Genomic DNA, 18,378 nt, shown 5'->3' with positions numbered 1-18,378 from the left:
ATTTGAACTATACTACTTTATTAGAACATTTTATTTTGCTGTTTGAATTCAAAGTCCTAAATGCTATCAGTGTGAATTGCTGAATTACTTCACTGCCATGTTCATACATGAAAAATAACTCAAACATTTTTATGTCTGACATTTTTTCTGGAGTGTTTCCCTAGAGGTTTGATATTTAAGTTGATCTTTGGATGCCCAAAGGCAATCTTTGCCAGCACCATTGTGGGCAGCTTGTTGGGGATTAGGAGTATATCCAATGATTTTTGAAAATGTGGTCCTCATGCCAATATCTGATACCCCAATCCTAGAATGTGGGGGAAGCAGCCCTTTCTGTACGTTCTGCAGTCAGGCTGCCCACAAAATCCTTCAGATTAAATTAAGAACTATCAGGACAGGTGTAATTATTTGTCTCTGCAGCACTTACCAGCCTCTCTGAGATTTTCTTCATAGTTTTTTCCCTATAAAGTGAGCAGAGTGGCAACTCTATTACTAGGAATATGGAATATGACAAATACAAATAGAAGCAACAGCAAATGCCATGTTACACTGCAGCCTCAAGCCAGGCCTTTGGGGAAATAACCCTGCAAGCAGGAGGGGGGCTGATCCCAGCCATTTGTCCTCAGCTGTTCTTTATGGTAACTCCATGATGGTGGGTTTATGTATGGTAAATCAAATGTTCACAAGGATTTTGTAAGAAGAGTGGCTTCAGGGTAATTGATATATGTGGGTCTCAGATTCAGTCAAAGAGAGAAACTGAGAGTTTCTAGCCAGGCAGAGGCCTGGGAAAGAGTCTGAGAAGAATGTAAATAATTCTTTATCTCTCTCATTATTCAAATTGTTTATAGTTAAGTTCTATCACTGTACGTCAAGCACTTTGCACCAATGGTGTAAGTTGTTTTCACTTCAGAACCAATGGAGTTGGTCCTCACAAAGCTCTGTCTAAAAGAGTAGTGTATTTTGAATAAACTGGAGTTTTATACTCAGCAGCCTTCTGATGAGAGTCTTCTCATTCCTGTCCTGCCTTGACAGTGACAGATATATGTAAAATTTCAACCTGGTTTCCCATGGTGAGATGCTTTGCAGTCAATGAGCAGGGACACCCCACTTTAGAGGAGGGGCAGTTTGCAGAGAGACAGCACTGAATCCCCAGGGCCTTTCACAAGAGGCAGCTCCAGTGGATCATACTTACAGCTGCCCTACCTTTGTGTTCAGCACCACGATAAACGACTCAATTTGAGCACCAAGACATAGCAGGTTTTACATTTTACAGGGTCTCAAACATCCAGTCTCTGATTTCCCTTCTGAACATGGTGTGCTCTCCCTGCAGGTCTGAGTGCAGTAACTGTGAGGTTGGGGGACACTGTGGAGTGATAATGCACGGCAACGCTGCCACGTTCTGCGAGCCCTACGGTCCCAGAGAGCTGGTAAGTGAGGTGCCTCTGCTGCGGCTGGGGCTGCAGGCATCTTGGTGTGCTTTGAAAGTTTGGTATTTAGCAGAGATGCTCTTGAGCAAGGTGATAGGTCCATAGATGTACACCCAGAAATATCCCAGTGTTTTAAACAATAGATGCTAACCAAAGGTTATTACAATAGTTGCAATAACCTTTGTCCCTTTGCAAGGGACAGTCTCTTGATCCAGCATGTATCCAAGTCATTTAAAGTATCTCTGAAAAACTGAAAAGTCAAGGAGATAGAACTGTGTTTTTGAATTGGCATAATTCTCTTTTTATATCCAACAATTAAATAGAGACAGGGTTCATTTTTCTTTTATTATTTTATTAGTCTTGTCTCGTCCCTGTTGGTTTTTTCTTGTCCCTGTTGACAAATGATAATTTGGTTGTAAAACATCACTTGTGAACAATGCATTCTACAGACTTAAATGCAGCCTGGAGCAAGCACCTGCCAGTCTCAGGGAAGTGTATGTAACAGATTGAGTCATGATGAATGGGACAGAATTAATTTTGTTGGGGGGAGTAGTTTGGTCATAAAATTGCTGTAAGAAACAAGTGCAATTTGCATTAACTTGAGGTCATCTGGGTGTGAAAAATGAATTGCAGTACATAAACCAATGCCCACATGCTGATGCTGAGCAGCTAGCTGCAATGATGTACATATAAGGGGAGCTTTGGAAAGAACTGAAAAATTAAAAGGCCAGATCAAAGCCCATGTAATTCAAAATTAATTTTCATGTTTTCAACAGTCTTCTGAATGGTGGGGGAGGCTGATTAGAGCTATTTGAAGAGCAAACATGGAAGAGTGCCATAAAACAGAAGTGGTTTTGGCCTGGCATCTTTCCCTCATTTCAGACACTGGCAATTCTTTTCACAGGGTTAATTTTACATCCTTAATTGAGACCAGAATTATACCAATGCAATGTAGATATTGCTGATGTGATGCATAAAAGTAATAAACACATATAAAACTAATTTAGAGATTTTACAGATAAAGAAGAATTTCCCTCACAGCCAGCTCCAGCCAGGGATGTTAAATGGCCTCTCTGCTACTTTGCATCCTGTTTGAATGTGCTGTGCTTTGCTAACTGCCTTGAGAAGGCATGCATTGGCATATGTCCTGTGCAAAAGGGAAGTCACACCACTGGGGTACTTTTCCCATTTTTTACATTCATTTTTAGCTGTAGTACTGAGCATAGGCAACAAAACACGGAAAAAAAAAATCTATTTATGACATTTAACAAACTCAGGGTCCCAGCTCTGAGGGTTTTGAACTGTCATTAATTAGCTGTCTTCTCCCTGCTGATATGCAATTTAGACTATCCTTAGTAATCAGGAATTGGCTTCAAAATCCAGTCTTGGACTGCATTTACCATATTGCTGTGTGTTAGAGAAGCACTACCGTGGCATCAGGAAAACATTTGTTATGCTACCAAAGTGGTGTGATTAAATAATCATCTGAAAAAAAAATCATCATGCTTATAAACAGTTAGCAGCCTAAAAATGAAAGTATTTATAAATATTATGGCAGTGCTGTAGAAAAATCAAACCCTTCTGCAGGAACATGCTAATGGCTTAATACTATGGATGAGCACAGGAGTTTTCAGGCCAGAGGTGTGATCTAGTTCTATTTTTGAGTATGGACATACATTTAAATACCTACTGTCTTAGAACCAACCTGTTTCTCATTTGTAATTGTTTTGGCAATTTCACAACATACCTCTTTCTGTCACAAATTTTAATACCTGTTTCATGTCTCCATGATTTTTATCGATCCTATTCTGAACCTGCTTGAAATGGATCATGAAATCTCTGTTCCTGCTATTGGCTCCTACTACTTTAAAATACTTAGTCAAGAAGAGTTGAATTTTACATCAACAGCTCTAACAGCTGCTGATTTGCTACCTTGACCTCCTTCTTTCCTCCTGATTTCCAACAGCCACCTGTTACTGCGGGCAGAGGGTTTTTAATACCAACTGTCTCTGTCTGTTAGTGAGAATTTACTGCTGGCAAAATCCTGGAAAGGTGTATAGCATCGAAATGTTGCAAGAAACTCCATACCATGCTCCCTACCATGCTCTCTTCCGTTTCTGAACTAAGCAGTCCTCTGCAGAATTTTGCAAAAAAATTTAGTAAGTCTTGTGCTTTTTCCCAAAGCATTGCTGAAATTATTCACAGCCCAGTCTAAATCTACATGAACGTCTCTTCTGTGATAACTGAAATGTTTGATTTCTTGGTGATATGAGCTACTCAAGCTCAATAAAGGTTTTGTTTTCAAACTATAACTTGTACAACATACTTAATTGAATGAAAACTACTATAATAGGTGCTCTTAACTCGAATCAGAAAGTAATTTACTGTTTGGCAGGGTAAGTGTGATACCTAATACTGAATCAATCCTGGCAGAATGACTTAAATGGGAATGTGACTGTATTTTTAACAGGGCTATGTAAATGCAGCTTTCCTATTCTTGCTTAAAAATTAAAATTATCTGTTATAACATGTATTATTTTATCAGCTAATCTTCAATGCATTTCAGTGAACATCCAGTTCCTTAATATTGATAGATTCTTTTTGGTATGTCATAGGTAAGAAACAAATCACACTAAAACCTCACATCAACTCATGTGGATTTCCATCCATTATTTTCAAAGGCATCATTTAATGAACAGCTGACTAGGTATGCACTGGCATGGAAGAAGTCCAGTCCCTTTTGCTCTTGGATGCCTTGCTTGTTAAGTATCAGTATTGTTAAATTCAACTTCCAAAATAAATTGAACACAATTAGGTGTCCTTCGCAACACACTAGGGCTTTTTATTGTATAGCATTTTCAGGAGACCCATTCTAATTTGAGCTACTGAAATATGGAGGCATTCAAAGAAGGAAGAAAGAGAGGCCTGAAAGGAGGTTGGTTTACTGAGTACAGGGTGAGCTGCTGGTGTTTCTTTTTCTCCATCTCTCTGGATGTCAGCAGTGGGTAGATTCTGCTACAACATTGCACGGTACATACCATACAGTATTACCAAGGATTTTTGTATTCAATATTTTAGGGTTAATAAATTTTATTTTTATTATCTATTTATGATATTTTTAGTCCTTATTCTGTGCTAGGAAAAGTGAGAACTGTTCCATACATATAGATTTACACTAAGCTGACTATAAACCACAGAGTTCATTTTTTCAATCTAAAGAGTGGTCAAGTGACCCTGTTGAAAATAAATGTATTTTTTTGTTGTTGTTGTAGAAATGAGTATGGTGGAAAAAAATCCTGGCTTTGACATATGATGAGCTGTCAATAACCAAAATGACATAACAAAAATGTACATGATCACTCAACCTGACTGTGATTAATAGTCCTATGCACTGGAGATGTAGGTGTCCAGAGATTTTCCATGCTTTCAAAGAAAAACAAGTGATGAATGTATTGTTTTGCTGATCTAACAAAAATATTTGCTTCTCTTCCTATAGACCACCACTGGCCTTAACACAACTACTGCATCCGTCCTTCAATTTTCCCTTGGTAAGTTTAGATTACCCTTTCACCCAAGAAAGTGCAAAAAGTCCTTTCTGTAAAGAAAAATGGCCCTGAAGTTCAGGGTTACCTTTCTGGTTGATGTTATACTCAACATGAGGGATTCATTTTTTTTTTTTTAACTGCAGTATATTTATTCATCTCCTGACATGGAGCTACTGTTTTGAATTTTGGAAATGAAAAGCTCCAGTGGATACTGTGATGAGCCATGTTTGAGTTGTTTTTTATCCTATTTTATAGCCTGATGTTTAACATTATAATTTCTTGCTCTTTCGCTGAAGTGTGATTAATGTTTCTAAAAAAAAATAAAGAAGGCTTTTGTCATTTAACCCCCCAATATATTCCAAGTTACACCATGGTAGTGCTGTTTTTAACACATTGTACATTTGTACTAAGAGAATAGGACAAATGAAGACTAAATGCTATTAAGTCCATATTATCAACAGCATGGTTGTATGCTGTATTACTCAGAATACTGTGAGTTATTTCACATTTCACTGTGAATTTGTGGATATAAATTATGGTAGAGGCTGTGGTTGGGGCTGATTTGAAACATACCTAATTTGTTAACTCATTTCTCAGTGTTCAAAATATGAAGGAAAAAATATTCTATTGATACAAATAGTTCAGTAGAAAAGCAAGCAGGAAATGTAGCCTGCTTCCTCTGTGGACCCCTGGATATGTGTTTACAAAGCATATTCCTATTTTTAAAAAAGTAATTATCCAGAAGTATCTCAAGAGATGTGTGATTAAACTCTGGAAAGTTGAAAATAAGAGCAATCACATAGCTTGAATAACAGCTTGGGTTTTTAAAAGGATTGGAAATCAAAATCCTAGAAAGCTCAGAAATACATAATTTAAATTTGTTTTTCACCTGAAGTTGTTCATTTGGGTATTGGAAGTCATCAGTACCTGCTACTGACAGCAATGTTAATACATCTAAGGACTGGTATCTATCCTTTTATTTTGAATTACTGGTTTTAAAAAGCCAGAAAATAATGTCTCCAATCCTCAACTGAATCCATGCATAAATATGGGGTACCTCAGGTGAAAACCAGCCTGTTGCTGCCCTGCAGTTTCATTCAGACAGTGGAAAGGTAGCAGCTCACTTGATCTACTGGAATGTGCTGCTCACTGACAGAAGCACAAAGAGAAGTGACTTCTATAAAGCTGCAAGTTTGTGATGATGGAGGAATTTCACTTTTCATGAAAATTTGCAAAAATCTTCTTTGGATTATTGTTGCAGTGACCCAGGGTGGTTAACAGCAGGGTCAGGTGAATGGGGCTGTGGTAGGTGTTGTTTGCTGTCACAGCCCAGTGCCTGGTGTCTGCTGCAGGTGAACTGCAGAACAATTCTGGCTCACAGAAGTTTCAAAATGAGACTTGATATTTCACTAGGAGCATTTGTGCCTATCGGATGGGAAGGGTCAAATAAAAAAAGGATAAGAGAAGGCTGAGCAGGAAATACTCTGTATGACAGGATTTTCATAAATATGTCTTAAGAATGCCTGAAGCCATACCAGTAGGAACCAGTAAAATCCTCAGTATGATGGAGCAGAGAGGGGTGGATGCACATCCAAGAAAACCACATTTCAGCCTCCAGTTGAAAATGTATCATGTTTCCCCATGTGCCTGTGATGAGTTTGAAATACAATGCAGATTGGTTTTGTAACTGATAGAAGCCAGCATGAGCCAGGGGACTGCTGCTGAGCTCAGCAATACTTGGCTTTAGAATCCAGTTTCCAGCTTATTCCCAAGTGTCTGATTTAATCATAACCCTATTTAGGGATTGATCCAAGGGAATTGCTTTTTATTTTAAAGAATGTTTACCATTTTCTATCAGACATGGAATAGCTTAAGCTGTGGTCTTTTGGGGGTGTTTTTATGTTGAATTTGTGACATAGCTTTGGCCTTATTAAAGAGTGCACATTTTAATTTCTCTTGCCACTAATTATCGGATGGAATTTTGTATTTGCAGATATATATGCAGTAGAGAACTAGGAAATGAAGCTAAAAATTCTGAAGCTAAATTCTGGTTTCACCATGAATTCCAGATCCTTTTAAACTCTGTGGTTGGGGAGGGTAACAAACTAGTGAATTTTACATTAGTTGGTATGCTGTGTTGTATACTTCATTGTATGCTTCATGTATCATATATTTGGTAGCTTTGCTCTTTAAAGGCCAAGGCAGTTGGAAAGGTGCACTTAAGAAGAAGGTTTAATTAGGATGAAAAGGTAATTAGTAAGGCATTTTCAGCACACAGGGCAACATTAATGTACAGTATCCTTTCTGAATGAGAGGAACTTGTCTGTCATGCAGCATCCACGTAGAGCTGGTCCAGGGCTGGGGTAATATTTACACTCATGCACTCTGTACCCAAGTGTGCAGAAAATTTTGATTACTGCAACTGTCTTAATCATCCATCACTACATTTCTCCAAGACCCAACACTGACACATCTAGCAGTTTCCTTAATGTTCAGTGGAATTGTTAATTGAGATATTTAAAGCAATGCCTTTGGGCTCTCTCAGGCCAGAACATCTGATTCAACAGCTTGGGAATTGCAGGATATTGCACAAAAGCCTCTGGACTCAGCTGCCACACACATTAGTCTGATTCATTAGCTGAAATATTCTCTATCTCCAAATCTGAGCCTTTTCTCCTCAGCTGCATCCCTGGGCTTCCCCAGGGTTGAACGTGCTCTGTCATTCACATGGGCCACTGTGGAGGAAGGTGACTCAAAGATTAGCAACTGAGCTAAATACAGGAAGAAAAAGACATAAAATCCCATGGGGAGAAGAGGAAAGGCTTTGAGGGAGCAATGGCAAGGTGTGAGGTGTGCAGGTTGTTGTGGTTAAGCTTGTTCCTTGGGTATTCTCAGCATGTGCTCTGGAGGCAGTGCTGTGTGTGGGCTCTGCAGGCTCTGCGTGGGCAGTTCAGCACTGGCAGGTGCTTCCCATCCCTCCCTCCTCACAGGGCCTCTGCTGCAGCTGAAGATGCTCTGATGAGCATCAACACTCAGCCTGGCCTCCAGGGCAGGTGCTCCTTGGAGCCATTTGTGAAACAGTGTGAAAATTCTTAATCAAAAATAATGCCTTGAAAAACTTTGTTCCATGACTCTTTCCTTATGTCTTAGTATGATGTGATAATTTCTGGCTGTTTATCAGTATTTGAACATGAGAATAACTTGATATGAAAACCTCCCACTTTTCAGCTTTGTTATGAAAATTCCTTCACATTCCTCTGAAAACAGGATGACTTTGTCAGTATCCAATACTGGATAAATACATAATGTTTGTAAAGCACAGTCCTACTTTAAAATTCCTTTCCCTTCAACTTTCATGCCATTGTCACAAAGATCCTCTGTCATTACAGGATTAGCAACTAGTAATTCTTCCCCCCTAATTTTCTAAAAAAAATGTAACCTCCCTACTATTTTACCTTAAACCAAAATTTGTTTATGGGGGAAGGGTTTTTTATCTTCTGAGAAGGAATACACCACAATATATAACAAACACTTGGCAGTTCAGCTCTGCTTCTTGAGGATCAAGCCATTAGTCTTGGAAACAAAGCAGCACAGGTTCAAAATCTTTGTGCTTTATTTGGAGATAAAGCTTGGACTTGGCCTCTCCCTTCCAAAATATTATTAAAACAAGCTTTTTTAAAAGTTGGGTTCCCTAATCTATCAGGGTGATAGGTGAGTCAACCATTAATCCTTATTTTCAGTCCCCTTCAAAACTACCTTTGTATGGTATACAACACGTGACCTGCAGTATTTAAAAGCTGTTTGTAATCATAAACCATCTTTCCTTAATTGATGATGAATGACCTGAATTATGGTCACTTCATATGTGTAATATTGCTGTATATGCTTATCTTGATGAATGAAACCTCTTACAAGAATCTCAATACGATGCAAAATACTTTTCCTGCAATAAATAAAATAATAAAGCCTGTCCCTATGCTTTTGGGGGACCCTGAGAATACCACAGAGCTGGCAAGGAAGGGGCTGCTCTCTGAGAGCATTATTTGTTGTTAGCACAAAAGTTTTGAAGATGCATGAGCACAGGTGATCTTCAGTGCCTGAAGGCTGCCAGGCCTTGGCACTGGAAGTTCTTTAGGTATCTTTGCTGCATGGATCATATGCTTAATGCCTTAGCTATTGCTAAAGAAAAGACTTGACATGAATCAAATCTAGCGCATCATCCTTCAGTAAAAGCAGTTTTCAGTGAGGTTTTAGTATCAGGCTTTCATTTGTGAGAGTGCTTTGTGATTTTGCCAGATGGACTCTGTTTGTCCTGTCAGGAAAATCCCAGTAGACATTATCCAAAAGATGGGTCCCTCATGTTGTGATTTGCTCACTGGTCTGGAACCACAAGCATTTGGACCTTACTTGTAGATTAATACTGGCCCTTTTATCCCACTGCTTCTGGGATGGATAGGACAGGACAGGACAGGGCAGGACAGGACAGGACAGGACAGGACAGGACAGGACAGGACAGGACAGGACAGGACAGGATAGGATAGGATAGGATAGGATAGGATAGGATAGGATAGGATAGGATAGGATAGGATAGGATAGGATAGGATAGGACCATTTCAGTTGGAAGGGACCTACAGTGATCAGCCACCCAACCATTTCAGGGCTGACCAAGAGTTACAGCTTGTTGATAGCTTCTTTAACATCACCCAGTCACTTCTCTGCCATCTATTGCTATTGCACCTTCCATTGTTCTAAATTACTTGACCAAGTTAATTTTTGATTAAGTATTTGACAAGTATTCCATAGAGGGTTCCACATGTATTAAATTAATCTGTTACAATCACTAACAATACCTGCCAGCAGTTTATCAATGTCCCCTAGTATCTTTCTAATGGAACCCTATAGTAAGGGTAAATGTGTGTATCTATTGGTTTTAATATGGTTTAAATATTATTTAGAAAAATTACTATTGCTATTCAGCCAGTCAGGACTTTTTGATAATTCAGGGTTCAGAGATTGCTAGGGGTGATCTTAATTCTATAGTACCTTTTTTTCTATTTTCCCCCAAAGGAATTAAAATGCCAAACTGTCTGCTTTTACATACATAAATAATTTGTTGACAATCTTACAGTATAATCACTTAAACCAGTAACAGAAGTAAGAAGTAATAATTTCTCTGATCTTGTTCAACACACTTTCTACTCTTGCAACTTTATTTTGCATTTGAGTAATCACCCCTGTCGTCACTTCAAATTTCCTGAGCTTTTAAAATCCATCAGACCATCAGTTGTACTTCACTGCAGAGTATTACCTGTGACGACTTTACATTTATGCTGTCATGTTTTTTAAGTGGTGAGGCATATGTGCAATGCATATACAAAGGATTTCTATGTGGCATAGTTTATTTACAGTCTGTTTTTAATATTGCTGATTTCACAGTCCTCTGCGACTATAATTCAGAAAACTATTTAAAATCTGCTATTGATTGCTTTTAATTAGTTTATGAGTAAGGGTCACTGATCTGGATGCAGATCTTTGACATAATGATTCCAAAACGATTTTCATGTCATGTCCTACTTCATCCTAAGACATCAGGTTAGTGAATCATTAGCTACAGACTTTATTTCTCTCCCTGAACTGCCAAGGTCACTAGGATCTATGTGAAAGCTGTTTTACTCAGAAAAATCCATGGCCTAATGGTCTTGGTGATGGTTGTTGAAGACAAAGCATGGATAGTGTTCATCGCCTTTACAAAGTAAAAGGCAATTTTTTTCAGGCTTATTTATTCCACTTATCATTTTTAGTGGCAATTTGCCTTTGTTACCAGTGTAGTCTTGCAGAATTAAATGATAAAATTTATTTTGTCATGTAGATAATGGAAATACTATTTTACCTTGATGTGTGCTCAATCTACAGGTTATTGTTATTACTCTTATTATTATTGTATCATCAGCATCATCATTAGAATTGTTGAATGTGCCCTTTGGATTAATCCTGATAGAATTCTGTGCTTCAGAACTGACATTTACTTCTCTATTAACCTCAGCAAATAGAAGATTGCGATGAAAAAAAATAATCTTACAAAAATAAATAGGGCAGCTGATTCACTGAGCTCCATGTATATCTGTGGAGCAGACAGCAGTCTCTCACTGCTAGGGCTGTCCCCTAGAGCAGCATCTGGAGGACTCTGCAGAGATGTACATGGAATGATGATCCCTTCTGCTTCCCACCAGAAATACCCCAATTCTACTTTGGCTCAGCCATGAGGACAATGATGGCTACATTTGGCCCCATGTAACTGTCTGAAGACATTTATCATTTATGTTCTTATCATATTTTAATTTAGATCTGGTGGCAGCTGGTATATTGACAGCAGGGTTTTTATGCTGTTTATCCTCTGCTTGAATTCAGACCACTTGATAGAACATTTCCAAACATGTTTTGCTATGTAGGTCTTAGCTTTGGCTGAAAGGAACCACTGCTGATCATTTTCTCTTAATTTCCGTTTTTGTTTAGTCAGTTTTATAATTAGCAGAAGCTATTGGATGACTGACAAATGCTGTAATAGCATTTTGTGGGACAACCTCAGCATAATTGGATAGAGATTTCCTTCAGGTTTGTTAGGAAAATTCACTCACACATCTCTAGAGAAATACCAAAGTGAAAAATAAATCCCTTCTGAATTTAGCATGGAGGAGCACTTGATTGTGTAAATTCATCACAATCTTATTAGCTGAACACCAAAAAACCTCATAGAGGAAGCTGTGGTGCCACCTCCTTTGCTTTAGTCACCTGCATGGATGATTTCCCCCAGTCACACAAATTTCTTTCTCCAGTGCCTTCCAGTTTTCCTGTGCAGACATGGCATGGCACATCCACAGTTTTGCTCATAGTTGTACCAGCAGGGAGGAGCAGTTCTAGTGGCCACAGATTCATTGTTAATAGAGTAAGATTCTGTCCCTTCTAAGCAACAAGAGCATAGCATTAAAAACATTTGAACCCTCAGGTTGTTTTTTCCTAGTTTATTTCCTATACATTTGGAAAAAGTTTGAGAATTTACTATAACATAACTTAATACCAAAATTGCTGTCATTCACCCCATTCTGCATTTCTTCTGCTTGCTTCATTTCCCATTCCCTCCCAATAAAACAATGTGGTTCTTTCTTTTTTGTTTTTGTTTTTGTTTGTTTTGTTTTGTTTTGTTTTTTTGCTTGGCTACCCAAATTGCCATTTGCTATTGGCTGACATGAAACCTAATAATTTCCCTTTTCTGGTGGAAAAGCTCTTTGTATTGATGCATAGATTATGCATTACATCTAATATGAAAGAATAAGATAGGTAAGTAATATCATCAAGTACTCTTCACATAGCATGTGGAAATGTTAGGTGGTGTTTATTTATTTTGCTGAGTTTTACAAGAGGGGCTGCCTAGGTAATACCTAGATTGAAACCAGAGTTTAAAGTTGATGCTGTATTTGAAAGACATTTTAATGGCCTTGGGGCAAAATGATTTGTGTTGTTTTGGCTAGCCCAAGGTTACAATGAAATATTGTCTTTATTACTTCTGTACCAGGGTTTCTCAGCCACTGTTGGGAATTAAAATGTGAGCGTTAAAGATTTACTACATGGAGAAAAGCAGAAGAGATAAAGAGCCTCAGGATTCAGATCCAGGGCAGGTGGCTGTGCCACTGCATTGCAGTCAAATGTGGGCCATTATGGAATTGATCACTGCAAATACTAAATGCTGGATTACAGACAGATTCATCTTAATCCTGCTGATATAATTGTACACAGATAACACTTTTGTATGATTAAAAAAGTCCATTTTTTAATTAAACAACAAAGCATCTGTAGTTGGGGGGGGGGGGGGGAGGGGGGCTGAAACTGAGAATCCCCCAGCTCAGCAAAGCAGTCCTGACTGTTTCTCCAGTGGGTGACAGACTGAAAAGTAAAAGCAGATAAAAATAGAAAAGACCATCAGGAATTGCAAAAACCAATTCTTGCCAAGCTAGTTATTATCTACCTTCATATACATTTAAAGGCAGGCAATCAGTTTTACTGGGTTTCTCAGCAGAGAATTGGCTTGAAAAAATTATTTCCCAGTTTTTTTAGTGCCAGAGAATTTCACTAAAGCAGCCAAGGAAAGCCTTTTCATATCTGTATATTCAAGATAGCTCATTTTACACAGCAGTTCTTGGGACCAGTGTGTGTTTTCTACTGCCTCCAGACTGGACTGGTTGTAGGGGTCTAAATAAAACTTCATGTATTTTCCTGCAGGATTTTAATACCTTTATCAGCTCATTTATGTTTTTCATTTTCTTGATTACAGACCTTCACAGCTGCCTGCTAAACACAGTTACACAAAGCATCTCTTTCTATTTACTGATATGTGTTAGTGTACCAGTGAGAGCTACTTTCACATGGTATCATTTACATTTTGCCCAGCTTTATTGAGAGGTCGCCCTCTCACTTAGGGGACCTCCACATAATCTGACATTAATTGTTTAATGGCAGTAATGTTGAAATGTAGAATATGGGTACCCCAGTAGAAAATGCTTCCTGAACACAGGGATTACTATTTTGTCAGATATCCAAGAGCAAATGCAAGTATTTTGGAAGCATTAATGATGCTATTGTTTCAGTTAGCTACAGTTCCTGGGTGTCCATTTCAGCCAGGTCTAAGCAAGTTTGCCCACTTAGCCTTCAGCAAGGTGTTTTGTTGTATGATGTTGGTGCACGTAAAAGCATGGTTAAATTTAGCATCATGTAATTATTTCTTTGGAAACACACTTATTACCCAAGCACATACCTGCTGGCTGTATCTCAGAAACACTATAAATAGCTTTACATCAGAATAATTTGGACACTGGCATGAGGGAAATACAGTTTTCTGCTTGGCTTATTTTTCTCTCCTGATGTTCTCAGCACAAAAAGCAATATGAATTGTGATCTGAGCTTGTTCATTAGAAGAGAACAAATTTGTGTGAGTGCAGGAAGCACATCAGATCTCTGAATATAAATAGACCAAGAGGAAGTTGTACCAGATAAGTATTTCCTCAGACTTCTATCTAAAGGAAATTAGCTGTATTAATTCATTAAAAATACATTAGCTGTTATTGGGAATCCTGGCAGGAGGCAGATGGGAAGGGACCCGTGGGTGATCACCTGCTCCATGTTCCAACCAGCATCACACCTGGGGCAAGGACAGCCTGCTCAGAGCCCCATCCTTCTAGGGTTTAGCCTCAGATTAACTCTTAGGACTTCATTTAGGAAGTTCTTCTGATTGATTTTATCAAGTGTATTTACTAATTACTCTTCCCCTCATCTTTTACAATTTTACACTGGTGGCTTTTCATCTGCTCGTCAACCCTTTAATTTTATTTGGACATAAGTAACTACCAAGCATTTCTGAAATGGAGCAACAGCCTAAATCTGCCAGTGGAACAAAAATTAGCTGTTCTCAGAAACCTGCAGAAAAAAATAGCTGAGACTTTATATTACTAAATTCGTAATTCTCACTAATGCTAAAGTAGATCTGATTTTTATGAAAGGCAAACACCGTTGGTATTTTTTTCCCTAGTGCCAGATATTTGTTGCAGATTTTTTATCAGAACACATACAAGAGTACAGACAGCCAAAATCATATTCCCACAAGGGAAAGAAAAGCATCCAGCAATAAAAATATTTGTTTCCATGAACAGATAGACTATGACTACAAAATACAGTGCAGTTCTTACAGTTTTTAATTTGAATATTTCTTACACTTAAATACCTCTTTGTACTCTGAATTCACTCTACAAATAAGAAAAAACTGTTTAAAAAGTCTAAAGATCAAAAATATAATTGTTAAAAATCATGTTTGTAACTAAATTCAAAGTTGTGACTTCAAAGAAAAATAAAAATGGTCTTGTGACCTCTTGAGAAAATTTTCAGAAACAGAATGGAATGCACAGTGCACTGCATATTTTTGTATCAATGCATCTTGTATATCCGGCACTAAATATTCTGTATTTTAAAATTGTTAAAACCATCTTCTTCTTTATGAAAAGCCAATATAAATGTACACCTAAAAAATATCACCCATGGACCATTCATTATACCAGACTGTATGGTTCATTACTTTGGAAAAAACTATTAGCAAGCCAGCCAGACTTGACCACTAGTCATTTATATTACCCAGTTTGGCTTAAATCAAGTGATATCACAAAATTATAATCCTTAGCAAACAGTAATCATTATTCATCCTGTTAACAAAATTAATAAATGTAATCTAGTAGCATTAGATATAAGGGGTTCTTCCCAGTGCCCTTTTGTTTTTCAGACTGCATTCAGGACACAATATGAACCCTTCTGCACAATTTTTGTGTGCATCTCTCTTGTGCAGTCCCCATTAGACTGATTCTCCTTAAAGCCAGCATTAGATATCTCATCTGCTTATCCACAGAAGCACTCACAGGAGCTATCAAGGAGTTGTCAAGAGGCAGAGGACATCACACTCTATAAGGAGCAAAATATTGCTTCCCTTGCAGATGGCACCCAGTTTTATCTCAGCAAAACACCAGCTCTGATCAATGTTGTTAAGAAATCTTAGAGACCAACAGCTGTATGACTTGGGTTTCTGTAAATCTGACACAGTTGGAGGCAAAGGCATAGTGAAAATTAATTTTGCCTGCCATTGTCAGCCTGGGTACAAATAACTGAATATCTGGATACAAACAGCTGATTTGTGGTGCCTTCAATAACATCTCTCCTGAATTACTACACTCAGTACTGCTGCCTACATGACATTTAAAAAATAAGATAGCTAAAATATTCACCAGTACTTCAGCTGGCCAAAATCAGCTTAAGAGAACCTAAAATTAAAAAATACAAACAACCCATGACTGTTTCAGTTGGATATGCTGAGAGTGGTCAGTGCTTGTCAGGTCCTGGCTACGGGTTACCTGTCCTGTGAAACAAGGAGCAAAACAATTAAAAACATATTTTTGTTTCACTTTTCTATTCTTTCCTGTTTAGCTAAGCAGAATTAACAAAGCAGTTGTCAGGACATGTTTAGCAGTCCCATACTCTGCCAGTCAAAACCCTCTTCTATTAGCATCAGTGCCTGGACTCAACTTAAAAAAAATTTTGTTTTATTGAGATTTGTCTTAGGAAAAAATCTAAACATGTAAAGCACCAGCCAAATAAATCAGTGTTTCAGAATATTCAGTATATGGAAATGTCTGGGCTTTATAACAGAGGCTGCTCATAATTTTTGATAATGGACAAAATTGTTGTCTGAGCTTCAAATATATAATTTAAAATTAGATCATTGAAGGTTGTCTCTACTCTAGCTTTTCTCTGAAAGTTTTGGAAGTCTGTGAACATCAGATTAAAGTCTATCAGAAGGAGTAAAATACTTTGTTCCTGAAACACAAGGACAATCTTGCCTTGTATATATATAAAGAAAAAATTTGGCTATTCTTTATCAGAGGATGGTTACCTCCCAATAGGTAATTTCATATGTAAACCCTTAATGTTGAAAGTATAATCCTAACTCTTAGCCAGATTTATCTAGCAATAACCTCACCAAGGCATCAATCTTGCTATGACATACTCATCTTAAGGAATAAACAACATTTTTTTCTCTAATGCTTACTAACACTGACTTGTTTACAGTAATCATCGTGCAGGTTTTGCTACCCATTTTCAGGGCTAATTCAAATCCTGGGCATTTCTGATTTAAAGTAAACCGAATCTAATCTCATTCAAAAGGTTTAATGTACAACTTTTCCTTCACAGGACAGGAAGATGTGAATATTTATGGCATGATATTCTGCTCCTGCTTCTCTGCTCAGAGCTGACAAACTGTTTATTACCATCTCTGGGAGCTGTGGGAAGGACACCTCCCTCCTGAGATGAATTGGCCCCAATTCCTGTGATGTTATTACTTGAGTTCTGATCATATTTTTGTTCAGAAAGTCAGAATATAGCTTTGCTGGACGAGGTAGAGGCAAACATCCAAAAACCAAATTTCTATTTTACATAACCCTAGTTTAGGATTACTGAAATAACAGAGATAGGGACTAACAGCCATAGTACTAAGTAATAGTAATATTCAAAGTAATTGAAAATTATATTGAAAGGCAGTGACTCGCAAGACCATCTCAGTAAACCCTGTCCTGTAGTGCAACTGCATGTTCACCCTCCTCCCTTTTCTTGGGGAGAAATTCTTAATGTAAACTAGGATGTGTATTAGTTTTGTAAAATATTCAAGTACCAGATCAGTACTTTTTAATTTTTTTTGTCAGTTTGAGTTTTGCAGAATTAGATAGGTACATGGAAAACAATCTTAATATCTTATTATTTTGAGTCAAGAACACACAAAAAGAGGGTTTAAATACTGATAAAAACACATTTGTCATCACAGCCAGTAATTGCTACTTGAGGACTTTCCCGAACTATCCTTGATCTTAATACAATCCACCCTGATCATTAAAATAATAATAAAACCCAGCATTTCTCTCTCCTTTTTTTATTGTCTCCACTGCTCTTTTTCCAGTACCAAAAGTGAAATACCACACCTACCTTGCAAAGCCATTTCTGAGTGGCCCCATTTCTTTTAAGCAACAGCTTTGATCTTCATTGCATAGTTGAGGATGTTCAGATCTAACAGACAATGATTTTCATGTTGATCGTGCAGCAAACCTGGCCTTTTCCTCTTTTAAAGCAGCATATTTTGACTTTGCTTTGTTTAAGAGCACTGTACGAAAAGTTGATTGTAACACTAACTGGAATGACACGTTATAAAGTGTATATTGATGGTTATTTTTACTGTTTATGTTATTTTAATTTTGGCTGACATAAAATTCAGTATGTTGCTGTTTTACCTCACAGCCTCTGACTGGCCAAAGACATCAAACTGGCTGTCGTTCCCTGATTTTTGAACTGAATTCCTCTAAAATAAAATGAACAAATGTGATTAAGGGTTGGAACTCCTAAATTCCACAGAAGTAGGAAGTGACAGCAGATGTCGCTCAGTAAAGTAGACCATCTCAGCAGATGGGCAAATATGAAACGCAAAGGCTTTTCCTGACATCATTTGGTTTTAATATGATAGAAATAAAATGCCTTGTCAGTAAAATATAACCAGACAGTTGCTTTGTAGTCATTTTGGATACATGGCTGGTAATTCAAAGTCCTGCTGCCTTTGCAATATTAATTATTCTGTGCCTCTTTACAGAAAGAATACGTGTCAGACCAGCTGAACACACCACATGCAGCTGTAGTGGCTCGGAAGTATCTGTTACTCTATTTGCAATTTAACATTAGTGAAAAATACAGGAAAATAACTTTGTGGGTCATTTCCAGGAATCTAGTTGATGTATCAGAGAAAATTTTAGACATGGAACTTCATCCCATGTTTTGGTTTT

General features: G+C 37.7%; 1 protein-coding gene across 2 annotated transcripts in view; it reads left to right on the top strand.

The window, feature by feature from the left end:
* Nucleotides 1-18,378, top strand: part of RELN (reelin) — a 276,674-nt gene that overhangs the window by 128,972 nt on the left and 129,324 nt on the right. For both annotated transcript variants that reach the window (XM_030291632.4, XM_072919453.1), the window contains exons 7-8: nucleotides 1,328-1,424; nucleotides 4,921-4,972. In XM_030291632.4, the coding sequence (XP_030147492.4) occupies nucleotides 1,328-1,424; nucleotides 4,921-4,972 (149 nt within the window). The remainder of the gene's footprint in view (nucleotides 1-1,327; nucleotides 1,425-4,920; nucleotides 4,973-18,378) is intronic.

The sequence above is a fragment of the Taeniopygia guttata genome, chromosome 1A (assembly GCF_048771995.1).
Source record: "Taeniopygia guttata chromosome 1A, bTaeGut7.mat, whole genome shotgun sequence".
Lineage (NCBI taxonomy): Eukaryota > Metazoa > Chordata > Aves > Passeriformes > Estrildidae > Taeniopygia > Taeniopygia guttata.
This window is presented reverse-complemented; position numbering and strand designations above follow the sequence as displayed.